General features: G+C 40.1%; 1 protein-coding gene across 16 annotated transcripts in view; it reads right to left on the reverse strand.

Annotated features, from left to right (window-relative positions):
* Positions 1-969: 969 nt before the first annotated feature.
* The window catches only part of LOC119140802 (spindlin-Z), a 314,042-nt gene continuing 287,242 nt past the window's right edge, over positions 970-27,769 (reverse strand). For 14 of the 16 annotated variants that reach the window (XM_037372416.1, XM_037372432.1, XM_037372428.1 and 11 more), the window contains 4 exons: positions 20,947-20,995; positions 7,724-7,977; positions 6,496-6,729; positions 970-4,697 (listed from right to left, as the gene is read on the reverse strand). In XM_037372416.1, coding sequence (XP_037228313.1) covers positions 4,498-4,697; positions 6,496-6,729; positions 7,724-7,977; positions 20,947-20,995 — 737 coding nt within the window. In that variant the 3' untranslated portion in view covers positions 970-4,497. Of the gene's footprint in view, positions 4,698-6,495; positions 6,730-7,723; positions 7,978-20,946; positions 20,996-26,290; positions 26,628-26,712; positions 26,895-27,769 lie in introns of those variants that run through there. The other 2 variants (XM_037372431.1, XM_037372415.1) reach the window with 2 other exon arrangements.

Consider the following 27,769-nt stretch of genomic DNA (forward strand, 5'->3'; position numbering starts at 1 on the left):
AGAACAGGGAAGTGTAGCAACACACAGAGCACTGTCTATAAAATCAAGCAGTTACAACTGCTGCTAGACAGCAAAACGCATGATGCCCCAGTGGTAAGGGATGCCTCCACTGTCATCTGCTTCTTCTGAGGACTGAGTGACTCATATTCTTTTATGTATTTTAAGCCTAGATTATGATTGCTATATTGATATGACAAGTCATGTACTAAGATTTTACCTGATTTGCAAAGGGTCCAGGTGATTAGAAACCATAAGCTAAGCTGTGCTATAAAATTCTGCGCTACACTACTTATAAATTTGTGCTATACTGATTCTGCTTATTAAAAAACCTGTGCTACTCTGATCATAAAATTCTGCTAAAAAATAAAGCTTTAATTGTAACTAAAACTTAGTGTCGTCATCATTCTGCCAAGGATCCCCAAAAGAACCTGTCTGTCCCCATAGAGCCAGGTGACACATAGCTTCTCCTCATAGGAGAGATGCTCTAGTCCCTTAATCATCTTAATTTTTTTTTTAATTTAGTGAGTAAAATAAAATTAAAGTTTTAGTTAAGCACATTAATTCAAAGCAGACAAATGTATCAGCTAAACACTGACAAACACTTCTGCTCCCTGCTGCTGAACTAATGCTAACAGTGTGAGTTACAGTGTGTTCTGGAAATAAGAGGCTCCCTCACAGACTTGCATAAACCCCCGAGGAGGAATTTTTCTGCTTTTGGTGAAATACAATTTAAGCATTATGCTTTACCTCAGTTAAATTCCATCTTATTGACATTCATACTTACTTAACAAAAAAAAAAGATTTGACTTAGCAAGCAAACTCATTCCATAGGGGAAAGTATTATACCAGCATACATGGCTCAACTTTAAAATGCTAAGTCCTTTTTAATTAAAATACTGAAAAACCTGCTTCTTCATAAACTAAAGACACATCACTACATTTTGCTCATGAGAATAAAATTTACAGTCATGAGTTACACATAAAGGATTTATTTTAAATGTTTTAAGGATAGAGTTACATAATTATAAAAATTACTTACAGAATTAAGTAACAGATTTAAAGTATTCATACTTCTAAATGCAGAGAAATAAAATAAAAATAATGAAACTGAGCTCTAAAGATGAAGCCATTGCCTAATTTTAAAATGTGAACACGAAGACCTTTGAACTATACACATACAAAGAACCATCCAAATTGCACTAATGATGTAAAATACAAAAAGCACAGCATTTCCAAGGAACCAGAAACTGCTTTTACCATAATTCTTTTTCCCTGAATCAACTGTAATCTATTCTATTTGAAGATAAAGCCTCCATTTTTAAATAATTCATTTAAAGAAGGCTTATACCTATTGCAATAAATAGGATTTTCCCCAAAGTATTTCAGTCTTTATGTAGTCCAACTTAGTTTAGGGTTTGGCACTCAAAAGAAAAAAATGTAGTGTTTTACTTATCGATTGTGATTTTATTTATTATCAAACAGAATACATGGTCCCTTCAAATGCTGTATGACACGTACAACTGGAAAATTACCTTCCGTTGGCACTATGATCGCCTCACCAGTGCATTTAATCCTACTAACAACCATTCAAACAGCACAATAAGCAAATTCACAAAAAACTGAACACAAAATAAAAACAGAACAAAACCCAAACATAAACATTATAACATGCGACTTTAGTTTGTTACATTAAACGTTCTAACCTTCTAAGCATGCAAAAAAGGATGGTCTGCATTTAAGTTTTTGTGGTTTTTTTCCTTTTTAAAAGTTTTACATGGCAGCCTGACATCATGCACACACACAATATATTACAATACTACAGCAGTTAAATGAGAGAGGCCAATAACTTTTATACAAAGATCCATGACTTGTGCCATCACAAGACCTATAATAAATTTGGAAAGTAATGTTGAACCCCTAGAACAAGGGACCAACATGCAGTTACTAGGGTAATGCAAGCACTGCATGCAGATCTGAAACATGAGCCTAAAATAAAGCCCAAAGCAGATGGCAGGGAGTGGAATTAGTCTCAAGTCTCAAAAAGGTGGTTTAGGCTATTAAGAAAAACCAACCACAAAACCTAAAGCACTCCCCCCCAACCTTAAAAAAATGAAAAGAAAAAACCCATGCAATAGATAATGGGGACATCTGAAAACAATCATAAAATTTGACAGTGTATAGATTATATTCTAATTAGCAAAATATGTGGTATATTAGAGTGGCTTGCATAAAACCCACAAATGCAAGCCTAATGCTAAAAGCATTCCAGTAGACCTAAACCTCAAATATTTTAAAACAAACCTTGTATTCCTTAGATGTAAAGCCCCAAATTCATTGTACTAAGTTATTAATGTATTTTGTGTGTAATCAATACACTCATTCTTGTGCCACAAATATTAACTTGGGCTCATGGAGCCAGGCTCAGCTTTGAGATTTACATGCAGGACTCTTAAGAGTCAATAGAAAGCACATAACAGATCTGCAGGATGGAAGCACTGTGTTGCAAATCTGCTCACTTTATTCAAAAGACAATGAAAATTTACTGACTCAGGTACTTAGTGCTTAAAGACTGGATTGAGAAGCTGTGAACTGAAAGACAATAGCCTGCCTTTGGTTGCCCATGATGAAATACAGGATATAATGCAATATAGTAGCAAGGGATAAAGAATTAAGATACCATATTTATACAGTATTACCATTTAACAGCATAATGAGGCACAAGCCTTAAGGCTAAAATATTAAGTCAGGCCAAAAAAATGGACAGAAAGGGACTTAAACCACTGAGTCTTTGATATCAAGAATACCCACAATAGAGGTCAGACCTCTGATCTCTTATTAACAGTACCTCTCCTGCATCCTTCCACTAACAGCATAAGGTTGGATATCTATGTATTCCTTCTTTCCATCAATAGTGTTGACTGTATTCACATTCTTCACATACTGTATTTCTGTGAAGCAGTGCTTTGAAGATTGTAGAGCTCTGTTTTAACATGAAAATTTTGAATTTTGTTGCTGTGCTGATCCTTGTTACAATTGTGATACTTTTAAAAGTTGCTACACTTAAAAAGTAACAAATACCCTAATCTTGATTTACAACTATTTTGCAAGATTAAAACTGTTAAAGGATTCTGCTGTTGCGGGCTGCTATTTACATCCACAATCTAATGCAGATGACTGAACCACTGAGACTGTCTATAGCTCCCATTAGATAGTACACCACTGGCATGCAGAACTCTAGTGTTCATAGAATGAAATTCATGTTAACAGCATACCTCAAAGCAAGTATACCACAAAAGGCAACAGGTTTAAACTGTAGATTTGTCTGGACACTCCTTACATGGAAAAGCCAGAAAAAGAATATGTTGAGAAGGTGCCTTCTTGAACAAAAATGATTAAAACCAATAGCAAAACCCAAAACAAAACAAAGGAATACAGCAGACTGAGCAGAAGGCAACAAATGCTTCTTCTCTAAAGGAGGTGTTCAGTGTAAAAGGACCCTCCACTCCCATAAGATTGTATTTACCGTGTAAAAGATTAACTACTGTTAGGTTTCTAAGTCCACACACAAACATCCAGGTTGCTAGGTTCTGATATTAAATGAGAGACTACCATTGCCAATGTGTAGTCTAAAGTCTTCTTAAGTAGCATATATACTGTTAAACTTGTGGCACCAAGCACTTGGGTTCTGCTAAGAAATGTGTATAACAAAACAGAGTACAACATTTAGGATTAAAGGCAGCTTTGTTGTGTGTATTTTACTGGTTCCTACAACTTGTAAACACAGGCCCTTAACCTGCATTTTCTAGTTAACTGGTTATAAAGATTAAATATATTTTTGTAGTTTAAAGCCTTTTCACTTAAAGGTGCAAATCAAACACTTGATATCCTACTGCCCTGTGACTAGTAAAAATGCACAAGTATTTCCATATAAGTTCTTAAAAAGCTTAATTTGAAATAAAGTGTAGAAACACAGTATATTGATGTTACTTGGGTTAGGCATTCCTTACTGCTGCACAAACTGTTTAAAAGTTCTCAGAAGAGTCACTTCTGTCCCAGCCCAGAAAACAAGGACTGCCAGTAGCCAAGAAATTAAATTTAATGTTACAAAAGAAGGCATATTGAAAATAGCAAACTACACTTGCATGTAGCAGTTGAACAGGTGAGTGCAAGGTTGAAGAAAAAGTTAAAATCTATGAAAAAATCTAGATTATAATACTAAATTGACTTCACACATCTTGAATTTGCAGCTGTTCTTTGTTTTTAACTTCCTCCCAACCCAAATATATCAACTTCCTTCAAGAAAAGGAGTTCTCTTATGCAAAATGTGTCATGTTCACATAAATTTGTATTATTCAGAACAAAACAGTTTTGCTGGCAGAGATTGTGGGTTCGCAGGGACATGTAAGCTTTCATTTAACTGAAAAACAGTCAAGTCTTTGTGTCTACAAATTTTACATTTAATAGTTCCACAAATTTGGCAGAAGTTCATGATGATGTCTAGGATGTCTTCACCAAATCGTAGACATAAATATGGAAATCATCATCAAACTTGATGAAATAGACAGATGGTTTGGCTTCAACTTGATGAATGACCATGCCAGTCCGTTTTGAGCCATCTTCTTTGGCATATTCCACTTGTTTGCCTACCAGGCTGTCCACAACTTCACCTGGTTCCCGTTCTGCAGGAGGTGAATCATCTGTAATATGAAAATACAATGTACTTTGGTAGACATTTATGGATTTTTTCCAATATACAAAACTGCAGAGCCTTCTTTAAAAGTTAAGAAATGATTACAAGTTTAAAATGCAGAGTATGTCTAAAACAAGTTGAGTTGTTCAGACAAGCACCTAACTATTGCCATGCTTCTACAAAGTACAGTCTCAGGAATTTATTTCTTTTTTTAGGTAATACTATTTTCAATTTTATGAAGTAAAAAATAGCACTTCAATTGGTTAGAAAAGTAAATCTTTTGACATGAAAGTTTACACACCAATTCCAGAACATGTTTGTAGATAATTGAATTTAAGCCCCCAGCAGAACAAGGCACTGAGTCTCTTTAACAGAAAGGCAGGTGTGTTAGAACTCCCTCTCCCCACATGCTTTATCCAAAATGTCAATACAAACATGCCATTGCAACAAACCCACATCTTCCAAGCTAAGTATAATGTCCTTAATCAATAATGCTGTTAAAAGGGGATTTTGATTTCACACTAGAATGGATACTGTTGAGACGTCTAGCTATATTATTTGCTTTTCTAGCAAAATCTACACAGAAGTATCCTTAAGAACACAATTCACATTGTCTGTAAAAGATCTAGATTCAGGGAAGGTAGCTCATAGTTCAGAGTGTCTTAGAAACAGAAGTAAGTAGTACAATAGTCTCAGGAAAAAAAAGAGCACATAAAAACCTTAATTCTTATATATGGAAAGCATAAGCCTTTTATCTTCTTTTTCTAAGATGGAAGAAAGCAAAGCAAAATTTAAAACGGAATTGCAAGGTATATGGAGGTGCCAACTCTGAAAGAGCTTGCTTTATTTTTTTCTTTAGGAATAGGAAAGTCACTTTTTCCATTAACATTTGTGGCTCACTCTCTTCAAGCCACAGATATGTTGTTTTTTGTTAGGCTGGAAAAAAAATCTAAAACCATAGGATTACTACAGAGATTATGCAAATAAGTGCCACTTGTTTACTTAGCCATCAGACTATTTGTTATCAGTGCTAGATCTGAAGGAAGACAGTTTCAGAAACTCAATGAATGAATTTTAAATAATATTTAAATAGTGTGCTGCATAGCCAAATACTAGTTATCTAATTAATAATTTATTTTAAAGCCAAAACTGCCTCTCTGTCAGAGAAGTGCTTTTTAGGTGCAAGAGAGAAACGAGAGTACAATATTCTTGAGAAACTATTTCTTTTATTGCACTAGCTATCCAAATCTCTTGAAAAATACTGATTCTGTGAAAATCCTCCTATATTTATAGAAAAAACCCAATTTTCACTTCAAGTAAGGAAGAAAAAATACCCATCCTAACCTATTAAAAATTTTTTCCTCTTTATGTGTTTATACATGAGAGAAGATGATTTTCAAAAGATTAGTGCTTCTTTCCTCCAATAAACTATTCAAAAGCTTTCCAAACTGAAGATGCCTACTGAAACTAAATTAATCTATTTTAATTAGCCCCAAAACATTATTCCTATAAGAATTACTTCAGAAATACAATTCCTTGAGATGGCTCTTGATTTGTGACACTTTTAGGAATTATTATGGAAAAGGATTTTCCTGTATTTATTGCATGTTTCACTACTGATTCAAGTAAAATGTTTCAGAAGTTAATACAGATGTATTTTCTGTTGTGCTGTAACCTTTGTTAGTTTTGATAGTTAAAAAGATCCTTGTTTGTCAACTCTCTTTTCCATACATAAACCATAAGCCAAACAATAATACAAAGAGAGATGCCACTTTCCAGAAGAAAAAAGTAACTGGCCTACTTACTGGAATCAGGCATAATGCGAAGGTCACCTTCTTTATAGTCATCTAAGAGTTGGTACATGTACAAGACAGGATCTTTCTCATAGGTAATGTAAAACCATGTGTTCATAATAGGAGCTCGAGCCAAGACCATCCCCCTCCATTCATCTTTTGAGCCATCCTCTGTCTCAAACATATGTTCCACAGCTTTGCCAATCATTGTATCTGCCAAGTGGGCATCACTAATTCGAGATGAAGCTGAAATGGTAGCAGTTCATAAGTATGTCTATTTAAAAGTACAGAAATAAGTCTTTGTAAAAAATAATCTTTATCCAGATTCATGAATAAATTTGTTTGATAGTCAGTCAATTCACATACAAAACAAATACTGTCCATTCCAGAGAGTTGAAGACCAAAGAACTGCAGAACCTGAAGAATTATTTTAACATGTTAACACTCTTATTGACATTTTCCATCATTCTATACCACCCCCTAATTAATCAAACTATCATAATACAAGGTAAAGGGAGACCAATATAGGCTATAGCAAGGAATAGAGTCTGTATTTTAAAGGGGGGGGGAGGCGGGGGAGAAAGAGAGGTTAAATCACAGAGCAGCTGTATGAAGTTAATGAAGGTGTTTGGTTTGGTTCCCCCTAACCCCATAACTCCATTCTAGAGATTGCTACTGATCTCTTTGCATTCAGGAAAAACAAGAACTTAATCCATTCAGAAATAAGTAATTACTAAGGTAAACTTTGAACTTTGCAGTTTGGAAAAACCTGCAGTTTTAACAATTCAGTGCTAATTATGAAAACCAATAAAAGCCTCATTACTAGTCAAATTATTTCACTTAGAAAATGCTTTTTTTTCCCCTCCATTTCTATTAATACCTAGAGAAAGCACATAAAAAAACCCCAACAACCAAACACATACTTACTGTCAAACACACACAAGACAACATAGCCAAGATATTTCTCAGCTGGCTCAGAGTTTAAATTTTAATAGAAATATCAATGTTACATGTACATAAGCTTGTTAGGGATAAGACTCTAAACAAGAAAAAATACAGAATTTACTGCATACCATTTAGAGACAAAAGACAGCACTATGCTCTGTGGTATCATCAAATCTTTGTGAAATCAAGAAAAATTAAACAGAGCATTTAGATTATCTGCCATGTGATGAAAAGTAATTTAATAAAATTTAAATGTTATGACAAGATATGTACATTTAGGAAAAAACCCTCTTACCAACTCTGTCTGGAAGGACTTCAAGTGCTGAAACTCTTTCGTCTTTGTGCAGTTCTAGTCCATACACGCAATCAAATCCATCATACTTTATAAGATAGAGGGAGGGATTTACAGGAACTTGATCAAGAACTGTGCCCTTCCATTGTGTTACAGGTCCACTCCCTTCTTTCCAGCCATGCTGTATTCTGCAGCCTACAATGTTTCTTCGTGGCTGAGAAATAGGTTTGCTTGGTCCAACATTGTTTCTATGCTTTCTGTACACAGATACAAACATAACATTAAACAAGTACATACTCAAAATTCTACTCTGGACAAGAGCTGTATTCTTTGAAAAAGCAATATATTATTGCATATTAATAAAGAAACATTAAAATCTAACACATAAGGCTTAGTGCACCTTATTCAAATTAGGGTATAAAGCATATTATATTGTACTGGAAAAGGAAAAAAATACCCACACTGAAAAGGAGTGGAACACTTTCAACATTTTGTATAAGGTTGCTTTCATAATAGTAGTTTCTAATACTAGTTTGCCTAACTCAAAAGAACTATTTTAGCCATTGCTACACTAAACATCAAAAGTAAAACTTGCTTGTTAAAATCCTAAATCAGGTCTCAAAGAGCAATGTTACCTAACAGTATAATACTTTTGCTAGTTTGTTGCTCTCTGCAGAACAGTAAACATAATTCCCTTACCCCAGGAGGAAGAAGTCAGTGGAAACATTAGTGGTGGTTGACTAAAATTCTTCAAAGCATTTGTATTCCCTAACCTGTGTTGTCACCCGAAGGAAATTTCGCTTCCCTCTGCACTTACAGGTATTTTTGACTTCAAGTGTTTTTAGACACATTGTAGCGACAATATTCTTCTAACATTCCTTTTTAGTACAACACAAGAAAAATGATATGCAAAGGTCACAGCAATAGAAGGGACACTCTTTAAAGCAGAGAAAAAATTAAACATACTTTTTACCCTTCCTCAGTTTAATCCAACTTGCACAGAAAGATTCTTTCTGGTGAAATCAGTTGCTCTGATAAACAGTGTAAGCTATTGACAGTTTCAACCTACTAAACCAGTGTTGCACAAGTTTTATTCCACTCAGTTAAAAAAACAACCAGCAATTGACAGTTGTGAATACAACGTATAAAGAAAGATATGAATATTATGACAGTACATTGGTGATAAATGTATATTATCTTTATTTTAGCATGTTACAATATGCATATTCATTACTAAAATTATATTTATAGGGTTGCCTGATTAAAATTCTCACAAATGTTAGCTAATTCCAAAATTAATTTCTGGATTAGTTACCAGTTATAGTACACTTCATTTAAATGGCAATAAAATATACACATAGCTAGCATGCTTAAAAGCAACATCTAAAAAAAGAAAAATCAGTTGCAGAAAACAACATCCATACTTAGATTAGTGACAGTGACCAAAGAGAAATGTCTCCAGGAACAATGAAAGCTCACAGAGCAGCCCATGTATAACAGAGATCCAAAAGACACAAAGAACAATCATATAAATAAAGTCTCATAATTAGTCTTAAAGAATAATAAAACCAGTACATAAAATTAGTAATGCTGAAGATGTAATCATAACTCTATTAAAAACAAGATGTACAACTCCTTCAGCAGCTTGTCCCACCTCCAGACTTTCATTCTCCATTAAAATCTTAGCAGACTTCCATAAAATCTTTTGTCAAATGTAACTTTCATGATGATTTAACCTCATTAAGGAGGTCACTCTGCATTCATAATCTGTGTTGTCAAAGCTAGAAGTATTATAGAAATGCTAACCTCCTCCAGTTAAGAGGAACTCCTCTGCAAAGTTGGTTCTATTTTTCCACAGAAACTTGAATACATGTTCAAATACTAGTTCTTGCCCAAGTCTTACTTTTTTAATAAAATTATAATAGTCTCAGTAATATTTTATTACTGAAGAAATGAGATGAGAGATCTGGTTCTTGGGCACAATGAAAATGAGTTTGTTTTGCATGCAATTAATTTATTTACTTTTAATGAATCTTAATTCCAGTTTAAGGAATCCTCACAAAATAAAACCAACTGCTACTGAAGCTAAAATGTTAAAGTTGAAAAAGGTAAAACAATACTGTTCATGTTTGTTTAACCACACAGTCAATTTTACTTTCTGCCTATAAAGCATATTCATAACATTTAAATTTGCAAAATTTAATGAAAAGCTTCAGTAATTTTAAAAAATATGATGGTAAAAGACTACATAATTAAGTTCAAATCTGTAACTACCTTTTAAAATGACTCGGAGAGAGCAAAAAGCATTATAAATGCAGTTACAAATCAAGCAGCAGCTAGGTATACTCGCAGTTCAAGTTTTACTTGGTCTGAAGTCTGTGCTACTGTGCTGCTCTTTCTCATTTGCAGTGGTTCATAAAGCAAGAAATATGATTTTCAAACAAATGAATCTCCAAAGAAGAACTATTTTTGCGTGCATTTGAAAATGTAATGAGAAAAAAACCCATGGGTTTCTAACTGACTACAAATAATTGTAGAATGGTTAGCCTTTAAAGATCATCTAGTTCCAACCCCCTGCCATAGGCAGGGACATTTTTCGCTAGATCAGGTTGCTCAAAGCCCCGTCCAAGCTGACCTTGAACACTTCCCAAGGAGGGGGCATCCACAACTTCTCTGGGCAACCTGTCACAATGTCTCACCAACCTCATCATCTTCCTTATGTCCAATCTAAATCTACCATCATTCAGTTTAAAAATATTGCCCCTCTTCCTACCACTACAGGCCCTACTAAAAAGTCTCTCTCCACCTTTATTATAAGCCCCCTTTATATATTGAAAAGCTGCAATAAGGTCTTCCTGGAGCCTTTTCTTCTCCAGGCTGGACAAACCCAACTCTCTCAGCCTTTCCTCATAGGAGAGGTGTTCCAGCCCTCTGAGCTTTTTTTGTGGCCCTCCTCTGGACTTGTTCCAACAGGTCCGTGTCCTTTTTTTGTACTGGGGACCCCAGAGCTGGACACAGGACTCCAGGTGGGGTCTCACGAGAGTCAAGTAGGGGGGCAGAATCGCCTCCCTCAACCTGCTTGCTGGCCACACTTCTTTTGATGCAGCCTGGGATACAATTGGCTTTCTGGGCTGCAAGTGCATACTGCCAGCTCATGTCCTATTTTTCATCCACCAGTACCACCAAGTCCTTCTCAGCAGGGCTGCTCTCAATCCCTTCATCCCCCAGTCTGTATTGATACTGGGGATTGCCCTGACCCAGGTGCAGGACCTTGCACTTGGTCTTGTTGAACTTCATGGGGTTCTCATGTGCCCACTTCTCCAGCCTGTCAAGGTCCCTCTGGATGGCACCCCTTCCCTCAAGCGAATTGCAGATGGCACCAAGCTGAGTGGTGCAGTCAAACTTGCTGAGGGTGCACTAAATCCCACTGTTTATGTCATTGATGAAGATATTAAATAGTATTGGTCCCAGTACAGACCCTTGAGGGACACCACTCACTACTGGTTTCCACTTGGACATTGAGCTGTTGATTATAACTCTTCGGATGCAGCCATTAGCCAATTCCTTATCTATCTAACAGTCCATCTGTTAAGCCCAGCGCTCTCCAATTTAGAGGTAAGAATGTTGTGGGGGACCATATCAAAGGCCTTACAGGAGTCCAGGTATATGACATCAGTTGCTCTTCCCTTGTCCACTGATGCAGTCGCTCCATCGTAAAGGCCACTAGACTAGTCAGGCATGATTTGCCCTTGATGAAGCCATGCTGGCTTTCTCTAATCACCTCTCTGCCTTTCACATGTTTTGATGTGTCTTCCAGGAGGATCTGTTCCATGATCTTAACAGGCATGGAGATGAGGCTGACTGGCTGGTAATTCTCAGGGTCCTCATTACCCTTTTTCAAAATGGGTGTGATAATATAAAAAACGGGTGTATAATAATATCTACCAGTATACATCCATATAAGATAATAGTAACTTTCTCAAACCTCTTTTTAAATCAATAGTATGCTGTTTCTGTAATAAGCAGAGTAACACATATGTACATAATGTTTTGAGATGCTATAATCAAAAACCCCAAAATGTTTCCCTTCTGTTTAATTAGAATTATCTTTAAAATTAAACAAAAATTTATTCTTGAAGACTGGGATAACATTTCAATGCCCTAGACCAGGGGTCCTCAAACTACGGCCCGCGGGCTGGATACGGCCCCCCAGGGTCCTCAATCCGGCCCCCGGTATTTACAGAACCCCCCCGCCGGGGGTTGGGGGGGGAAACCAAGCAGCAGCAGGTGACTGCCTGCCACTGCATCCGTGCGCCGGACCCTGTTTAAAAAGTTTGAGGACTCCTGCCCTAGACATTCAATATTTCAATTGCCCTACATATATAAAACACAGAGCCGGGAAAACCAGAAAACACAAAGTCCTAAAAATAGTTCTTGATGCATCAGTTATGCTGTCATTGTAAATGGTCATTCAGTTGCAGTGAATCTCAGATCTGCTAATTTCATAGATATCATAGAATCATTTAGTTTGGAAAAGACCTTTGAGATCGTCAAGTCCAAATGTAAACCCAACAATGACAAGTCCACCACCAAACCATGTCCTTTCTATTGGCCTTCTTGGCCACCTGGGCACACTTATCTACCCAAGTTCTGCCCTGGAATGTGGCTACGTGCAGCAAGCACCTGGGAATTTGTCTATGTGTAGCAAAGCAGTTACTTATTACGAGCTGTTCACACTCTTGCGGTTTCACTGCCAAATTTGGCCGCTTATCTGTACACTAACAGCTCTGCCAATTCAGCCTTGTTCCTCTACAAGGTCAACTTATTTTCATCCCTTACATCCAGTGATAGTGGTACTGTACCACTCAGGTTATGATTCAGATAAGGAATACTCCAAGGCTGTCAGGGGATGTTATGATTCAGATAAGGAATGTTTCCGGTATGGTTAGTGCTGGTCCCCACCTCAGCCATGCAAAAGTTGCTGATACAGTCAAGGGATGCTTAACTGTCCAACTCATTACACAGAGGCCAAGGCCTAACAGGGATTCCTGAGATCGTAGAGTGGCCCAGGGGACAGGGTGTGATGAACCACCACATCCATTCACCATGATTGATCAAAGATTATTGAAAGTGGCCTTGCCATAACATCTGCCAGCTCCCTCAGCACTCATAGGTGTATCCCTTCAGGGCCCATGGATTTATGTATATCCAGTTGGCTTAGGTATTCCCTGACCTAAGTCTCTTCTACCAAGGGTATGTTTTCCTTTCTCTCTGGGGCCTGGGATTACTGAGGGCTGGTCTTGCTAGTAAAGAGTGAGGCAACAAAGGCATTTAGTACCTCAGCCTTTTCCATGTCCTGTGTAAACTTGCCCCCCATCTCTTTGAGTAAAGGGCCCACATTTTCCCTAGTGTTCATTTTGTTGCCTGTCTGCATAGAGAAGCCCTTCTTGCTGCCTTTGACATCCCTTGCCAGATTCAACTCCAGGTGGGCTTTGGCTTTCCTAATTTCATTCCTGCATGCTCAAGCAATGTGTCTCTATTCCTCCCAGGTCATCCATCCTTCCAACTAAAGAATCATTTAAGTTGGAAAAGACCCTTAAGATCAACAAGTCCAAATGTAAACCTAACAATGCCAAGTCCACCACCAGTAAACCATGTCCCTAAGCATCACAGCTACAGGTCTTTTAAAAACCTCCAGGGATGGTGACTCAGCCACTTCCCTGGGCAGCCTGTTCCAATGCTTGACCACCCTTTCAGTGAAGAAAAATTTCCTAATATCCAATCTAAACCTCCCCTGGTGTAACTTGAGGCCATTTCCCCTCATCCTATCACTTGTTAACTGGGAAAAGAGACCAACACCCACCTTGCTACAACCTCCTTTCAGGTAGTTGTAGAGGGCGATAAGGTCTCCCCTGAGCCAACTCCTCTCCAGGCTAAACAATCCCAGTTCCCTCAGCCACTCCTCATAAGACTTGCTCTCTAGACCCTTCACCAGCTTTGTTCTTCTTTGGATGTGCTCCAATTCCTCAATGTCTTTCTTGTAGCGAGGGGCCCAAAACTGAACACAGTATTTGAGATGCAGCCTCACCGGTGATTAGTACAGGGAGATGATCACTTCCCTTGTCCTGCTGGCCACACTATTTCTGATACAAGCCAGGATGCTACTGGCCTTCTTGGCCACCTGGGCACACTGTTGGCTCATATTCAGCTGGCTGTTGACCAACCCCTCCAAGTCCTTTTCTGCTGGGCAGCTTTCCAGTCACTGTTCCCCAAGCCTGTAGCATTACATGGAGTTGTTGTGACCCAAGTGCAAGACCTGGCACTTAGTCTTCTTGAACCTCATACAGTTGGTCTCGGCCCATCAGTCCAGCCTGTTCCAGATCCCTCTGCAGAGCCTTCCTACCCTCAAGAAGATCAACAGTCCCACACCTCCCCCCCTCCAACTTGGTGTCATCTGCAACCTTACTGAGGGTGCACTCGATACCCTCATCTCAGTCATTGATGAAGATATTAAACAGAACTGGCCCCAATACTGAGCCCTGGGGAACACCACTTGTGACCAGCCACCAACTGGATTTAACTCCATTCATCACAAGTCTTTGGGCCTGGCCATCCAGCCAATTTTTTACACAGCAAAGAGTACACCCATCCAAGCCATGAGCAGCCAGTTTCTCCAGGAAAATGCTGTGGGAAACAGTGTCAAAGGCTTTACTAAAGTCCAGGTAAACAACGTCTACAGCCTTTCTCTCATCCACTAAGTGGGTCACCTTGTCATAGAAGGAGATCAGGTTAGTCAAGCAGGACCTGCCTTTCATTAATCCATGCTGACTGGGCCTGATCACCTGGTTGTCCTGTACGTGCCATTTGATGGCACTCAAGATGATCAAGATGATCTGCTCCATAACCTTCCCCAGCACCGAGGTCAGACTAACAGGCCTGTAGTTTCCCGGGTCCTGCTTCCAACCATTCTTGTAGATGGGCATCACATTTGCTAACCTCCAGTCAACTGGGACCTCCCTGGTTAGCCAGGACTGCTGATAAATGATTGAAAGAAGCTTGGTGAGCACTTCTGCCAGCTCCCTCAGTACCCTTGGGTGGATCCTATCCAGCTCCATAGACTTGTGTGTGTCTAAGTGGTGTAGTAGGTCACTAACCATTTCCCCTTGGATTATGGGGGCTGCTTTCTGCTCCCCGTCCTTGTCTTCCAGTTCAGCGGGCTGGGTACCCCAAGAACAACTGGTCTTATTATTAAAGGCTGTGGCAAAGAAGGCATTAAGTAACTCAGACTGTCACTATGTTTCCCCCTGCATCCAGTAAAGGATGGAGATTGATCTTAGCCCTCCTTCTGTGGCTAATGTATTTATAGAAATGTTTTTTATTGTCTTTTATGGCAATAGACAGATTAAGTTCGAGGTGGGCTTCGGCCCTACTAATTTTTTCCCTGCATAACCTCATGACATCCTTGTAGTCCACCAGAGTTGCCTGCCCCTTCTTCCAAAGATCATAAACTCTCTTTTTTCCCCTGAGTTCCAGCCAAAGCTCTCTGTTCAGCCAGGCCGGCCTTCTTCCCCGCCGGCTCATCTTTCGGCACATGGGGACATCCAGCTCCTGCACTTTTAAGACTACCTTCTTGAAGAAGATCCAGCCTGCCTGGACTCTTTTGCCCTTCAGGACTGCCTCCCAAGGGACTCTGTCAACCACGCCCCTAAACAGGCCAAAGTCTGCCCTCTGGAAGTCCACAGTAGTAGTTCTGCTGACCCTCCTCCTTACTTCTCCAAGAATTGAAAACTATCATTTAATGATCACTGTGCTCAAGACAGCCTCCAACCATCACATCACCCACAAGTCCTTCTCTGTTTGCAAACAACAGGTCCAGCAGGTTGCCTTCCCTAGTTGGTTCACTCACCAACCACAGACTCCAGGAACATCCTAGACTGTTTCCACTGCACTGTATTTCCAGCAGTCATCTGGTAAGTTGATGTCCCTCATGAGAACAAGGGCTAGCAATTGTGAGACTTCTCCCAGCTGCTTATAGAATATTTCATCCATCTCTTCATCCTGGTTGGGTGGTCTATAACAGACTCCCACCATGATATCTGCCTTGTTGGCCTTTCCCCTGATTCTTACCCATAAACGCTCGACCTTTTCATCACCATTGTCAAGCTCTAGACAGTCAAACACTCCTTAACATACAGGCCTACTCCATCACTTCTCCTTGCTTGCCTATCCCTTCTGAAGACTTTTTAGCCATCCATTGCAGCACTCCAGTTGTGCCAGTCATTCCACCATGTTTCCATGATTGCAACTATATCAGTTTTCCAGCTGCACAATGGCTTCCAACTCCTCCTGTCTGCTGCCCATGCTGTGTGCATTGGTGTAGATGCACTTCAGTTAGGCCACCTTTTTGGGGGGAGAAGCTCTAATTAGTTTGTGACTGTTCTCAGGTGTTTCCATGGTTGCTAACACATCAACAACCCTTGCATCTTTGCTGCCATGTGGATCTCCATCCCTTACCTCCACTGAGATGGCTAGGCTGCTGTGCACATTAATACAGAGACATTTCAAGTGTACTCCAGTGTACTCGGCACATTGTGGAGCAGACCGAAGTACCTCGCTAGTGCACTGTCCCTCAAACACTGGCGTGCTGCCCCCAGGCTTATCTCTAGTGAGCCTGGTTTTTTATCCCCTTCCTCCTTCAAATCTAGTTTAAAGCTCTTTCAGTGAGCTCTGCTAATTCTTGTGCAAAGATCCTTTTCCCCCTTTGAGACAGGTGTACTCCATCTGTCACCAGCAGGCCTGGTGTCATATCAACCGACCCATGATCAAAAACCCCCAAAATGTTGCCGGTGACACTAGTCTTGGAGACAGCTATTGATTAGATGGGTCTGCCTGTTTCCTCCCTCATCATTCCCTGCAACTGGAAGGATAGAGGAGAACACTACTTGTGCTCCTGATCCTTTAACCAGTCATCCCAAGGCCCTGAAGTATCTTTTGATTGGCCTTGGACTTCTTATTGCAACTTCATTGCTGCCTACCTGAAAAATCAATAATGGATAATAATCCCAAGGGCCGTACCATGGTAGCAAGCTTCATCACATCTTTAACCTGGGCCCCAGGGAGGCAGCAGACTTCCCTAAGAAGTAGGTCTAGTCAACATATTGGGCCTTCTGTTCCCTGCAGAAGAGTCTCCTATGACAATAACTTGTTCTTTTTTCTTAATGGAAGTGGTTTTGACACAGTACACAGGCCGACTTAACCTTGGTGACACCAACCTAGACAAACCATCGTCCTCATCATTGTTCAGGTCCACTTGCAGAGCCTCATACATGTTATGCAAGGGCACCTGGGAAGGAACTTGTCACCATTGCCCCCTATCCCTTAAGCCACCACATTCTGCCAGGTGGAGAGAGGATAGGGAATCCTCTGTATCATGTGTCCTTTATGTGTGATGGACCTGTCCCAGGGAAGGTAGGGTGCAGTTCCAGTAGTCTGCCTCTCTCTCAGACTCCTTGATACTCCTCAACCTACTCGCCTCCTCCCAGAGCTCTGCCACTAAGTGGAGGAGTTCCTCTACCTGGGTGCACCTCCCACAGGTGTGCTCACTACTGCCATCCAATACTGATATAAGAGTAGGGCACACACAGTAGCCTGACACCTGGGTAGCAGTGTGTTCCCATCAGAGCTTTGTCTGGGAAGCTGCGTCAGTCATGGCAGGTGCAGAATTACAGAGGACATAGCCTTCTGCTGGGTGTATACCATTGCTCCCTGGCCAGGTTGGCACAGTTACAGTGCCTTTCCTGCATGCCATTCCTTTTAAACTACCATGCCATACCCTTGCTGACACACCATGCCCTGTTTGCCCGCCCTGTTTGCAGTGCTCCTGGTTGCTAGTGCTCCATAGGGGCTTCTTTTATAGGTGTAGGGGGGGCTTGGCCGCCATTGCTCCTGGCCCTGTTCAGGTCTTGTCAGCCGCTGTTGCATGAGCTCCTGGTGAGTCTCTGCTCCCCCTGAGGTTTCCCTGGTTCAGGAAATTCCCCTGTGCACCACACTAGAGCACTCTAGGTGCTCACATCAGCAACTGAATATTTTGAAGGCATTAAGCTGATAAGTAAAATCTTGTTACATTAAAAAGTCTTATTAGCAGAACCAGATCATGGAAAGTCCAAAGAAATTTAGAAAACAGTAGAAACGAAGCAGAGTAGCAATGGTCAGTACAATTTCTATATTTCACGGTGTCATGTAGAAAAGTTATTAAAAGTAGGGTCCAAATTAGAATTTTGATCTTAATACAGACTGTCACTAACAGGGAATTGTATGATCAGAGAACTGTTATAAACTATTTTTCCTCAGTATTCAGAGTATGAGGCACATTACTAAAGACAGAAGTTTTAAAGTACTTCCTGTAATCCTTCAAAAGCCCTCATTCAGTTGTGAAATTAATTTTCTTAAGATTACAAGTATATTGGGTACACATGGCAAGGTTTTGGTAGTGAACACACATACACACACTCAAGATGACACCTGCAGGGGTGGCCTCTATGAGAAGAAGTCAGTGGCTGCCTTGTGCCAGGCACAGCTGGTTCCAGCTTGCTCGGCAATGGCCCCACTACAGGCCAAAGTTGAGCCAATCAGCGAAGTTAGTGGCACCTTTGTGAAAACATATTTAAGAAAGTGCAAAAAACCACTGGACAGGCAGAGGAGGAGGGGGAAAAATAGTGTGAGAAATAGCAGAGGGAACACCAAGTTCAAAAAAGGAGGTATTCGATGGTGCTAGATCAGATATACACACTGCAGCCTGTGTAGGACCCATGCTGGAGCAGTTAGATATTTCCTGAAGGAACTGTGGCCCATTGGAGAACCCATGGAGAACCTATGCCAGAGCAGAGTTTTCCTGACGGGACTGTCTCCCCCAGAAGAGCCCATGCTAGAGCAGATTTTCCTGACAGGAACTGTGGCATGTAGAGAACCCACACTAGAGCAGGGGGAAAGTACAAGAGGGAAGGAGTGGCAGAGAGCAACCATTATGTACAGACTGTAAACTTCCTTCCCTGATTTCCCCTGTACCACCCTGGGGATAGTAGGTGGTAGAGGAGTCTGGAGTGAAGGAGTGAAGTTGAGCATGGGAAAGTGGGGAGGAAAGGTGTTTTAATGTTTGTCTTCCTGTGTCTTACCACCTGAATCTATTTTAGTTCACAATAAATTAATTTTCCCTAAGTCAAGCCTGTTTTGCCTGTGACAGTAACTGGTCAACAATCTCCCTGTCTTTATCTTGACTGTGCCTATGAGTTTTCTCATCCTATTTTCCCCCACTGAGGAGGGTGAATAAGTGGATGGGTGGGAATTTGGCCCATAGCAAAGTATAACCCGCCACAAGAAGTTAGTTTGTGATCACAAATTCACAAGGGATAAGTACAGTGGTATTTAAACTGCAGATACAACCTCTACCTCAAAGTCCTTGAACTGCCAACTATGAGAAACCTGGAGAGCATAAGGAAGACTTTATACTGACACTGTTTTGTGTACTCTTTCCTTATGCACCAAGGGTGGAAAAGATGACAGCCAAGACTACTGACTGATCTGACACAAATAAGGTCAGCTTCATATTCAGAGATTGTCACTACCCGTTGACACTGACAGAGCACTCAGAAGAAGTGCCCTTTTGCAGCTGACCTATAACCATGGGACCTCCTTCCAAAAGAGTCAATGGTTAACTATCATTTTAGTTAAGAAGAATTCAGAAGACTAATTCACACAGCTCATTTTATCACTTCCTCAGTTACTGGACCATGCCCTGTTCCATCCTGTTGGCTCTTCCCTCCCCCATGAACTTCTAAACCTAGTTTAGAATCTCACCTATGGCCTTCAAGTGCCAGTAGACTTGTTCCTCTTTAAATGAGGAATGTAAAAGTCATCATAACTAAATCAATGACAAAGTATGCATTACTAATTCATGGTCTGCCGTAACAGCTCATAGTAGTATCAGCATACATTTTAAAATAGTGATCCATAACCCGCTTGTTTACTATAAACATGTCTACAGCACTACTTACTGTTCATTTAAAAAATGTAAGCAATGAATATCAAATAAAAACAACTCTATACTAGTCTCTGTCATTCTCACAGAAGTCAGTAAGCAGCACACAAAGTCATCTTGGTTTGGTATAAAATAAAACCTTTACCAAACAATTCTTAAACAATTAAACTAGGCTAAATTAACATAAAACTCAGTTGGACGCTTAAGTTAGATTCCTCAAAATCATGTGACTTAGGATCATGACTTAAAATGCCCCATAAAAGCCTTTATACTAAAAAAAATACAACCTATTTAGGTATTTAAATAAGTGTATATCAACACAACAATAAAGACAAATCTAGCCACCCTCAAGTACAAAAGGCAACCCACCTCTGATAGTCTTCCCATCATACACTCCTTTCTCTGAGCGGTTGAAAAAGAACAAGAGAAATTAAATTTTAACTCTACCTGGCTCCAGACAAATAAATGTTTATCTTTGCCTTGTAAGGAGATAGACAAGACTGAATAGTGAAGAGTTGGTGGAAGGAATTATAGTAGCTTTACATCAGCTGTTGTGTCTGGGAAACAGTTAATACTAATTCAAATGATAATTACAGAAGACATTTCTGCCAGACAAATTGCTTTGGATTGATGCATGTTGTATATCACCACTATAGGACTTCATACTCAAAATATAACTAGCAACATTTTAATAAATTTCACCTTTCCCCAGCTTATTTTAGAGTTCACCCACCAGAGAAGCAGCCAGATATGCCATGAATGTATAGGACAAACAAGTATCTTTCCCACAAATAGCAGCCACCTTATAGAAGTATTTCAGTATATTCTTTATTTTTTTAAAAAAGGTGAAAAATCCTTTTGAAAAACTAAAGCTGTAATGAATCCTAGAGTACATGTGCCCAATTTCTGGCTTGTAACCTCTTGTCTTTGAATTATAAATAACAGAATTGTATTGACAGGATAATTTCTCTCAGAGTAACATTCAAAATGATGTTTAGAACTCTACTAATGGTGCATTCTTTTCCACTGTCCTCCCAAAAGAATTAAAGTCTGACTCTACATACATACACTGTCTGAATACTACTCCACATGATTTTCAAGAGCAAAATGACTGGAACAACACAGATATATTTCTAGAAAGGTACTTCCAATTACTGAGAATTATACTTTAGGAAAGATATTAGCAACTTACTTGTGGGAAGTTCTTTTCTTCATCATGCTCGCAGAGACTCCTGCATGACCTGCAATATAAATGATGGAATTATTGAACAATAAGGTGTGTTTATACACAATGTCAAAAAGGTGTCTTACAGAAAAGTTCTCTTTTTCAAGTAAAAAAATGTAAACACTTCATGTTGTGATTGATCAATGAGCTCGTACAATGGAAGGAGGCTCTGAGGAGACAGGCAAAGACTATGTACTCATGAAGCTAAGTGAAGAAGTAGGGAGTGACTGATGACAACTGTTACAAAAAGCTGAACTTAACACAAAGGAGATGGGAGGTAGTCTTTCTTCTAGATAAATGGCTACAAAAGTTGAGGGACTCAAATGGCTGTGTAACTGCCCTTGAGTTAATAATAATAATAATAAGCAGCAAATACATATCTTCCTGAGTTAGCAAGGCCAGAACAGGTAGGTGTATACACGGTTCAGCCGAACAGTATAAAAAGTAAGTGTAGAGCCAAAACAGAGCATAAAGACTTAGTATAGCATATACAGTATAAAAACTGTACAACCAAAAGAACTTTGAAGAGAACAACAGGCTTGAGCTGGATTCAACCCACATATTCATTCCCAATGACTGGGGATGCCCAGCATCGTGATGGAGACCAGTAATGAGAATCACATTTGTATCATGATTCAACTGTATATTGCAACTGCTATACTCTGCCAAATGTAATCTGTACTGTGATTTAAGTAAATTGCTGTATCATTCTGCTAAATCAAAGTCCCACGTAATGTCAAATAACTTAAAACCCCTAAAGTTGATATTAAACATTAATCCCTCTACATATAGAATATCTGAAAGAACCCATTCAGAGATGATGGACACATGCATGTTATCAATAAAAAACCCCCTCATGTATCTGTAGAAACACATTCAGAATTTAATCTATAGATGTTTAAATTCACACCTACAGAGAAATACTTGAGGTTTCTCTACAGATCCAAACAAATTCTTTAACATTATGTGCATGTTCCAAGCATAGCTTTGGCATATGTATTTTGAAAATTAATTTTCATAATAGCAGTAATGTCACAAGAGTTATGCACTGAAAATGCAATTAACCTTAAAAATTTTCATAAGTATTTTAATCTTTGGATTTTCAGATGGAGAAATAAAGAGGACATATATCAAGTGACAGAAATGGCAGAATTAAAATAAGACTACATACATCTTGTTTCCAACACTCAAGCTTGTACTGAATCCATGGAAAGATGCAACTCCAGTTTTAACAACAGCTGGAATTTTAAGTTTTCAGAAATGAGGATCTCCATGCAAATAGCTACAGTAAAGATCCTATTTGCAATTTTTGACTATTAAAAGAACAAGTAAATAGAACTTCCTTTTGAACATGTTTATAAGAACTATCAGCTAGAAAATAAAATAAAAGGTGTGGATAACTGGCTAGCTGAAAAGGGTCACATAGACATAGTCCAGCTGGCTGGACAAAAATGCACATCGCTCTCAGCTTATCTGAAGTAAAGCAAAATACACTGTCTTTGGCTGTCCTTGTTACACAGTAACAGGAAGATTTTGGTGGGAAAAGAATGTTGCAGGTGGGAACAGATAACTACAGAAGAGAAACTAGGGGCGGGCTTGGTATTTAGGCAACTAACCAATAATGAGCTTAACTTTTGTAATATGTATGAGCTAATTATAACAAGGCATAAAAGGTGACTGTAAGGTTCAATAAACGAAGTCTGCTGATCGCTCATATTGAGTGACTGTGTCTTCCCTCCGCCGCGACAAAAAGGTATCACAAAAAGTCTGAATAGAAACCCAAAAGATTTTGGGACTTGACTGCAACCACTAAACAAGCATTCTCATCATATCATAAGCCACCCTAGTTATATGAGGAAAAAAGTTTAAAAACATACTTCTTAAAAAAAGAAACATGTTCTCACAAAGTAAAAGAACTAGAACACACAGATTTCACATTTTCCATTACTGGCTGATGACACAAGGCAAGATTTAACTAAATCAGCTCAGGAAGTTAAAATGCTATAGAAATAACACCCACATATTCAGCAGGGTGGTTCAGCACAAACTTGTTTTCTGTCCTCTGCTCAGAGACTCTGAATCTTATACAGCGCAACACATTTAACCTTCCAAAACAAAAGGAACTCTACAGGTATACTGAAGGAAGATCTATTTACAGAAGCTGCAAAAACCACAAAGGAGAAGCTATGCATGCTACTCAGAATAAGTGTTTGCCCTGTTCAGTAACTGCTCATCTTCGGCACCTCTTATTTTTGATAGGACTTAAGCTCTATAGTCAGATGGTTTTTCTCTCAAATTAAATTATGTCCAAAATTGTTCGGCTATCCATACACCATCTTCATGCATGAAATGGCACATAGCAAACTAACAAATATTTACAACAACACTGAACTAAGAGTTTGAGACTACCCTTTTTTATTGTTAAGTGAAAAAGAGCTTGACAGTTCCTGACTGATTTCAAGAACTCGCTTGTCCATGTACCTAGCTCCAAACAAAAACCAACTAAATACGCTGAGAACTGCTCAGTAATACACAAAGTTATGGCATTTAGATGAATAATGTGAATATAGTTGTCATGGTTTACCCTGTCCAGTAATTAAGTACCACGCAGCTGTTTGCTCACTCTACCCTCACCTTAGAGGGGTGGGGAGAATTGGAATGTAAAACTTGAGGGCTGAGGTAAGAACAATTTAATAATTGAAATAAAATAAAAACAAAACAGCAACAATAATATTAATAATAATAACAGTTATAACGAAAAGGAGGGAACAAAGGATAGGAATGAAATCCAAAGGGAAGGGAGAAAAGAAAACTAGTGACAAACAATGCAACTGCTCACCACCGATGCCCAGACATTCCCTGAGCAACAATCAGCAGGCCTCAGCACACCTCACAGTTTATATACTCAGCATGACGTCCCATGGTATGGAATATCCCTTTGGCTGGTTCAGGTCAGCTGCCCTGGCTGTGTCCCCTCCCAATTTCCTGTGCCCCCCCAGCCCTCCCACTGGCAAGTCCTGAGAAACCAAAAAGTCCCCAAACACACTGTTCCCACACCAAATTCAAAACATAGCACTGCACTAGCCATCAAGAAGAAAACTAACTCTATCCCAGCCAAAACCAGGATGTTGGAAGCTCGGAACATCCAAGTCCAGACAATGTGAAGAGTTGAGACTGACCAAACATTTTCCTGGTTTCAGCTGGGATAGAGTTAATTTTCTTCCTAGTAGCTGGTACAGTGCTGTTCTGGCTTTAGGATGATAATAATGTTGATAACACACTGATGTTTTTAGTTGTTGCTAAGTAGTGCTTACCCTAAGTCAAGGACTTTTCAAGTTTCCCATGCTCTGCCAGTGAGCAGGTGCACAAGGAGCTGGGAGGGAGCACAGCCAGGACAGGTGACCTGAATGAGCCAAAGGGATATTCCATACCCTAGAACATCATGCTCAGTATATAAACTGGGGGGAGTTGTCAAGGGCCTGCTGATCGCTGCTTGGGGACTGGCTAGGCATCAGTCAGCAGGTGGTGAGCAACTATATTGCGCATCACATGTTTTTCTTGGGTTTTATTTCTCTCTCTTTTTCTTTTTCATTATTATTACTACTACTACTACATTTTATTTCATTTATTAACCTGTTCTTGTCTCAACCCATGGTTGCAGCTGCATGTGTGTGGCTGCATGGTACTCAATTGCCAGCTGGGGTCAAAACATGACAGTCCTTTTCAGCACCCAAGGTGGGGCACAAAGGGTTGCAAAAACAACAGATCTGACCAGAGCATGTTAAAACAAATTTGTTATAAGCATTCATTATATTAGTTTAATAGTTGCTGGTCACAATATTGGTTTATTTGCTCTCAGGGTTTTTGCATTTGGTCTCCGAGTTGTGTTATGTAACACCTTACATGCAGTATTTGTTCCCCATTTTAGTGTTTATCACCCTTGGGGCCCAGGCTAAGGTTATCATTCTATTGTTCTTTGTGATACTGGCTTATGATATTACAGAATTGCTGGTTGTAAAACTAATCTTGTATGCGTACTCAGCATTGCCATCACATCTGTACTTTGGGAGTCATCTACTGGGAGCTATTAATAATTAGACATTTTCCCTTTCCTCCTCAGAGTGCCAACCTATGGAGGAGACATCTTCCCATATGTTCCCCTATGTTCCCCTTCTTCTCCAGGGTAATTACAATAGCATTTGAAAATTTTGAAATTCGGAATATCCTGAAACTAGCATGGTCCTTATTGTTAGGAACCAGCAGGTTGCTGAATGTGTTTCAGATTTTGTGTAGGGTTAAGCAACTATTTGACTACTCCAACCCCCATGACAGGAACTACAGCTACTCCAACCCCGGTGTGATGCACTGCAGCTACTCCAACCCCCACAACAGGCACTGTGGCTATGCAAACCCTGGCTACAGGCACTACAACTACTCAGATCCTGGTGATGGGTGATGCAGCTGAAACAGAAAACCAACCCATGTTGGTATCAATCACCCCCATACACAAAAACAAATGGACACAAAAGGCAGCTTGTTTAGTAAAGGAGGATGAAGTGGGGCTATCACAAAAACAGGAGGAAGAGCCAGAACAAGAGGTAACCACTCGATCCCTATCCCTGAATGAGGTGTGGGATCTGCAAAAAGATTTTAGCCGTCATCCAGGTGAGCACATTATCAACTGGCTGCTTCGATGCTGGGATAACAGGGCTAATAGTTTGGAATTAGAGGGTAGGGAAGCCAAGCAGCTGGGATCACTTTCTAGGGAAGGGGGCATTGACAGGCAATTGGAAGAGGGACACAAGTCCTCAGCCTCTGGAGACGACTCCTGTCAAGTGTGAAGGAAAGGTATCCCTTCAAGGAATAAGTTATATGTCACCCAGGCAACTGGACCACACTAGAAAGAGGTATTCAGTACCTGAGGGAATTAGCCATGCTACAGATGATTTATAATGACCAGAACAACATGCAATTACCCACAGATCCAGACAAAGTTCAATGTACATTGACCCACGTGGCAGATACTTTTATGGAGTGCACCATCATTGTATACCAATTCATTGGCAGTAATGAGCTGGAGAGACGAAGCAGCACTGGTGGTGGATGAAGTTGCTCACCTACTCCAGGAATAGAAAGACAATCTCTCTTCCTCCCACATCTTCGGCTGTGGAGAAACTGGTCCAGCACTTTGACAAGGATAGATCCTAACTCCCCAGCCATATGGACCTGTATCTCTATTAACAGTAAGCGCCCTTTTGCTCAAGAGGGAGGATATATTGGGCACATACCACAGGGTATGTTGTGGTTTTACCTGCAGGACCATGGACAGTACATGAGGTAGTAGGATGGAAATATCGCACCAACTGAGACTTCCTGATTCCCATCCAGGAGCTGATTCTTTCACTGGACAGCCAAGGAGTGATCAGCAGAACCCATTCACACTTTAATAGCCCCACATGGCCAGTGAAAAAGCCTAATGGAGAATGGAGACTAACAGTGGACTACTGTGGCTTGAATGAAGTCGCACCGCCATTGAGTGCTGCTGTACTAGACATGCTAGAACTTCAATATGAACTGGAGTCACAGGCAGCCAAGTGGTATGCCACTACTGATAGTGCAAATGCATTTTCCTCAACCCTTTGGCAGCAGAGTTCAGGCCACAGATTCTTTCAATTGGAGGGGCGTCCAATACACCTGGAATTGACTGCCCCAGGGGTGGAAACACAGCCCTACCATCTGCCATGGACTGATCCAAGCTGCACTGGAACAGGGTGAAGCACTGGAACACCTGCAATACATTGATGACATCATCATATGGGGCAATACAGCAGAAGTTGGTTTTGAGGAAGGGGAGAAAATAGTCCAAATCCTTCTGAAAGCTGGTTCTGTCATAAACCCAAGTATGGTCAAGGGACCTGCACAGGAAATAAAATAAAATAGCAAGGTGGACGTCATCAGATCCCAATGGATGTGATCAACAAAATAACAGCTATGTCTCCACCAACTAGCAATAAAAAAACCAAGCTTTCTTAGGCATTGTGGAGTTTTGGAGAATGCACATTCTAAACTACAGTCTGATTGTAAGCCCTCTTTATCAGGTGACCTGAAAGAAGAATGATTTCAAATGGGGTCCTGAGCAACAACAAGCCTTTGAACAAATTAAATGAGAGATAGATCAAGCAGTAGCCCTTGGGCCGGTAAGATGTAAAGAATGTGCTCTGCACCACAGCCGGGGAGAATGGCCCTACCTGGATCCTCTGGCAGAAAGCACCAGGGGAAACTCGAGGTCAACCCTTGGGCTTTTGGAGTCAGGGATATAGAGGATCAGAAACCTGCTATACTCCAACTGAAAAAGAGATACTGACAGCTTATGAAGGGGTTTGAGCTGCTTTAGAAGTGGTTGGCACCGAGACATAGCTCCTCCTGGCACCCTGTTTACCAGTGCTGTGCTGGATTTTTAAAGGGAGGGTCTCATCTACACATCACACAACTGACGCTACATGGAGTAAGTGGGTCACACTGATCACAAAGTGAGCTCAATGAGGAAATTCCAGCTGCCCAGTAATCTTGGAAGTGATCATAGACTGGGCAGAAGACAAAGATTTCAGAATGTCACCAGAGGAGGTGGTCACATCAGCGGAAGAAGCCCCAGCATATAATAAATTACCAGAACATGAGAAGCAATATGCCTTGTTTGCTGATGGGTCCTGCCATATTACAGGAAAGCATTGGAGGTGGAAGGCAGCTGTATGGAATCCCCTACGACAAGTTGGAGAAAAAGCTGAACGAG

The sequence above is a fragment of the Falco rusticolus genome, chromosome W (genome assembly GCF_015220075.1).
Source record: "Falco rusticolus isolate bFalRus1 chromosome W, bFalRus1.pri, whole genome shotgun sequence".
NCBI classification, from domain to species: Eukaryota; Metazoa; Chordata; class Aves; order Falconiformes; family Falconidae; genus Falco; species Falco rusticolus.